The following is a 5,000-nucleotide window of genomic DNA, read 5'->3' as shown; positions in this document are numbered from 1 at the left end:
TTAGGATCCACTCTTGTGTGCTGCCAAATGAGGAGAGCAGCTAACAGCGGCATCAGATCAGGCCCGGAAAAAAGATAAGAGATGTCTACAGAGGGAGAGGTAGGAGGTGGAGGGTGAGGGTGAGGATGGGATGGAATGGGGAGATAGGATGGAGGTCAGTGGCGACTCCTATTGGAAGCTAGGGGAAGCACAGCCTACTGGAACTCAGCTCAAAAACGAACCATATTTATTGATCAATATTGTCAAGATTCTATATACTGTATTTTCATGAATGCTACATTTAATTTTAACCAGGGGCGGGTTAAAATTGCATTTATTTTAACATCTAGGCTATGATTTCTACCACATTCCCCCACGAGTGCAAGATTTTGTTTGAGGAGTAACCATGGCGACGAGCAGTCTTTTAGTTCGGCTACTGCCGTGTATGAGGGGAAGCATGCATACAGCAACAGCTTGTTGCTTCACCTGAGCTCTTGCCGCCGATTGATAAAACATTGAGGAGCATTGGCCAATCAGAGTGCGGCTGTAATGCTGTGCATTGTATTGAAAAACTTCCTGGGTAAATGTTAGACGGATGTGCTTCTCCTGGCTTTCTCGTAGTGATTGGAGGTTGGCTATAATAAACCCGCCCTAAAGCTGTTGACCACCAATATCAAATAAGTATTTTGTTGTAAGAGAGATTACACTTTACCCGCGCTGTTCTTCAGTCTCATTCACGGACTGTACAGAGTTTTATATTGACACCATGGAGAGCGAAAGAGAACATTTCTTGAGATCGGTGTTGGGATTCCTACAGGGACAGTATTTGGACCATACAATCTATGATTTGCAAAGGAATTGGATAGGCGATTTGATGATTTGATGAACCTAATTCGGAGAGTGCTCTCGAGAGGCAACTGGTGGGTAAGTCATGTTTAGCTTACTACATGTAATAGCACCGCCGAGTGCCTCGATGTTCAATGCGGTGATGGCAAATTATGTTGTCCTAAAGTTACAGATGGTGCTTTTGTTGTGCGCAGCGTAGCCCACTGTCGGTTGTAGAAAAGAGAGGTGATAGAGGTGTTGTGCTGTAATCAAGGACGTCTTATTGGCTGTTGTTGTGGTCAATGCTGGATAAAGTCATTCGTGGCAGATGCACTGACGCTAGCACCCGAGGCCCACTCAATGCTTTGATGGTTTCCTCAGTATTGCGCAATATTTCCTGGCCGTCATCACGAATACAGTAGGGCGCGTGTGACAACAAGCAAGGTGGAGAAAGACAGCGCATTTGTTGTTGTTTAAGTTATTATTCTCTTCTTTCGTGCAGAGGGCTGGGCTGATGGGAATCTCTCACTATTTTGTGACGCTTGTCTGTTAGGTTACAAAAGGTCTCCGGTTTTGTGGTGATGGACTTGCACTGGAATGGTTGGTAGCCGTATCTGAGAGCATATCCGAGGTTTTAGACTATGCAACCTGTGCATTCTCTAGTGACCCCCAGCATCGTGCACATCTCAAAACAGTTTGGGATTTTTTTGTGGAGCAAGCTTGTGTCCCTTTGTTTCACTTGCTGCAAACCTCATCATGGCCTATTAAATAGGCAAGAACTGAAATCCATGCCTATCACCTCTTATTATGCTGACGTCACCTGCACTATTCTGTATTGTGCTTCCCTAATCAAAATTTCCACCCACCGCTACTGATGGAGGTGGCAGTGCTGCTGGGAGTGGGAGGTGGTGTGGATGATTAGGGGGCGGCTGGGAGATTGCAGAGGTAGGAGGGAAGGGCTAGGAGGAAGATGGGAACAAAGGTGCTGAGTATAGGGAGAGGAGGAGGGAGGTGGACAGTGGCTGGGGAAGGTATGGGGAGGAAGGGAGTGTTGGTCCACTGTAAAACAAAAGTTTTGTCCTGTTGCCTTAACCCTTTAGTGCAGCACATTTGTTATAACATTACTGTCACCAAAATTGTAATGTCTATGTCTTAATCTGTTACTTAAGGCTCTCGGCACTGTCAAAGCAATGTTGTTATGATGTAGTTGAGTATTTTCAGCAAATAGTGAATAGGCCACCCCACGGCGGCGACCCCATCTGCAGTAAGAGGCTACGTTTGTAAGTTGAGTTAACTGTAGTGGGGATAGTGGCTGATAGAGACTGTGATAGACACGGTGGGTAAGGAGAGATTGATAATAGCACGTCTGCTGATCCCAGTGCTAGATGCTTGTGTCTAGTGGAGGGGAAAGCTCATCTTACAGCTAGAGGTTCCACTGATAGGCACATCACCACCACAGCCAGGCTGGGTGAACATACAGCAGCTCTCTGCAACATAAGCTTTAGAATTAGATTCGATATTAAGAAATCTGATCTCATGCTGTTATACTGTTATATACATATGTCAACAACATGAAAACATGGATTCGTCCTGCCTTGTATCAACGCTTCAGGCTGGTGGTCTAATGTTGTGGGGGGATATTGTCTTAGCACACCTAAGGCCCCTTAGTACAAACTGAGCTTTGTTGCAACACCACAGCCTACCTGAGTGCCAATCGGTTACTAGCAAGGTGTGCCTAATGAAGTGTGTGAATTTATATACCGGTCTGGACCTTTAGCTCAGTGGTATCGTACTGTGCCTCCCATTCCAAACTGGAGTGTTGGCTGGAAGGTTGCGACCTCGAGCCATGAGTGGCGAACTAGTGCTATATGTGTATGTGTGTGCGTGTGTGTGTGTTAACTCTACACTACGTTAACACTTAACTGACCCTTTTATCCAAAGCGACTTCAAGTTATTTAGGTACAGGGTACAGGGTCACAGTCCCTCGAGCAAAGTGGGGTGGGGATTGAACCTGCAACCAACCCTGTGATCTACAATCCAACCCTAACATTACACCACATTACTAGCCTGATTATCATCAACTTTCAAATCTCGTACCGAGATTCTGGTCTGACCAAGAAAATAACAAGTAACGTTTCCAAACGGCCTGGTTAACCCGCCTCCTTTGGTTTGCTATGGGTCGAGGCAAGGAAAGGCTGTGCCGAAGTTTAAACCAAACATTCTTCGAAGTCCCAATAGAACGTCTCTACTTAAATCACGTCACTGCCTTGAATACGCCTCTATCCAGGGCCGTTGGAGCTGCTCAAAAGTTGATTGCTTCCCGACAAAGTGGAGCTCAGAAAGATGTTGTATTACTCCTGACCTGACTAGTTGCAGCGCTGAAGGTGTTGCGTCACTAGGAGGGCGTAAGCCTGGCTACCACATTACACCATTGACCCATGTTAGCCTAAGCCCTTTTTAGGTAAAGATGCCCTCTGCCTATTAAAACCTAAATATCTCAGCTTGTGAAACACATAAAAACACGACATAAGTTGCATTTAAAAGCTAGGACCCTCATTTTGCATTGCAATGTGTTCATTCAGCTCTAACATACCCACTTTTTTAATTAAAAAACCCCTCAAATCTCAAGATGCTGAATGCAGCGTAGACCTATATGTCGCTCCAGGCTAAAATGGGTTAACTCACGTCGGTGGAGAAGCGTTTGCGGGCGCCCTTCTTGCCCTCGGCCACCACCTGCCAGTGCAGCACGCGGGAGTGGGAGAGGTCGGTGAACAGGTCCCCGTAGGTCCAGCGCACATACAGCTGCCCATGGGAGTACTCCACTGAGGAGATGTGGGGCGCCTCCGGAGCTGAGGAGAGAGAGAGAGAGAGAGAGAGAGAGAGAGAGAGAGAGAGAGAGAGAGAGAGAGAGAGAGAGAGAGAGAGAGAGAGAGAGAGAGAGAGAGAAAAAGAGAGAGAGAGAGAGAGAGAGAAAGAAGGAAAGAAAGAGAGAAATAATCATAATCAGAGGCACACACACAGAGAGAGAGAGAGAGAGAGAGAGAGAGAGAGAGAGAGAGAGAGAGAGAGAGAGAGAAAAACAGATCATGTAGAAAAAAGAGAATAAGATAGAGATGTACTTCTCCTTTAATTGCCTTTCACAATCATTTATTGAAGAGTCTTCATCTTCATTTCTTTGTCATTTTCCACTCATTCTTTGACACTATTAATTGCATGCATGCTTGCTATTGCTACAATTCTGATGAAGTCCATTAATGTTAAACTGCAGTTAGCAAATTAAATCCTTTTTAAAATAAATGAATAATATGCTTGGCTAGTGAAACACTCAGGCATCCATTGAGAGAGGAACATTTGCATAAGTGCAACAGATATAGTAACTGGTCTCAATAAAAGCTTGTCATGAAGAAACTCTGATAGTGTAGAATCGCAAATGAGCAGAGATAGACATAGAAAGAGATAGTCTCCTCATCTCAGCAAAAAGGCAAACTAAACTCCAAACCATTTTTGTCTCTGAACCCTATTTCCATTCAGAGTGACCTTAACTGCTCAGGGCTTAACCTGTGACAAAGGTGTAGTGACAAAGGTGGCATGACTTATGACAACGTTGGTGATACTTTAGAATAATTACCCAAAAACGCGTTATAAACACATTATTAACATTTAATAATAATTAACATTTAACAAAGCATTTAAAAATGTTTGTAAATTAGTAAGAACCAAACTAAGAAAGGCACAGTGGGGTGGGAATCAACTTCTACAGTGTGAGTTTTATGTGGTTTCATGCCTTCTGGTCTTTGGAGGAGAAACTTCCAGGACCGATGCGACTGTGCTGTGTCTAGTGTGTTAACACAGTATTTCTTGCCCTTTTATAAACATTTGCAAACATTTTGTTGACAATTAGCTTGCTATTTATAAAGTGCTTATAAAGGTTTTTATAGGTACTTATTCTAAAGTGTTACCGGTGTGAGGTGTGACATTAGTTACTGTACCTGTGACGAAGTTGACAGTGGAGCTGTCACAACAGTTGAGCTGGGGGTCACCCCACGTCACCATGGTAACTCGGAAGTTGTAGTACCAGGCAGGCAGGAGGTCGGTCACTCTCTGTGGGGCGAGGGGGAAGAGAATGGCACCTTTAGGGTGACATTGCCACTTGTTCAACACATTGACTAGCCTGATTGTCATCGACTTTCAAATCT

The 5,000-nt window shown here is 44.6% G+C and overlaps 1 protein-coding gene across 1 annotated transcript in view; it reads right to left on the bottom strand.

The window, feature by feature from the left end:
* The window catches only part of ptpro (protein tyrosine phosphatase receptor type O), a 139,753-nt gene that overhangs the window by 34,335 nt on the left and 100,418 nt on the right, over positions 1–5,000 (bottom strand). Inside the window, exons 12-13 of the mRNA XM_063217235.1 lie at positions 4,794–4,905; positions 3,490–3,653 (exon numbers count right to left, since the gene is read on the bottom strand). Of these exons, the coding sequence (XP_063073305.1) occupies positions 3,490–3,653; positions 4,794–4,905 (276 nt within the window). The remainder of the gene's footprint in view (positions 1–3,489; positions 3,654–4,793; positions 4,906–5,000) is intronic.

Source organism: Engraulis encrasicolus, chromosome 15 (assembly GCF_034702125.1).
Source record: "Engraulis encrasicolus isolate BLACKSEA-1 chromosome 15, IST_EnEncr_1.0, whole genome shotgun sequence".
Lineage (NCBI taxonomy): Eukaryota > Metazoa > Chordata > Actinopteri > Clupeiformes > Engraulidae > Engraulis > Engraulis encrasicolus.
This window is presented reverse-complemented; position numbering and strand designations above follow the sequence as displayed.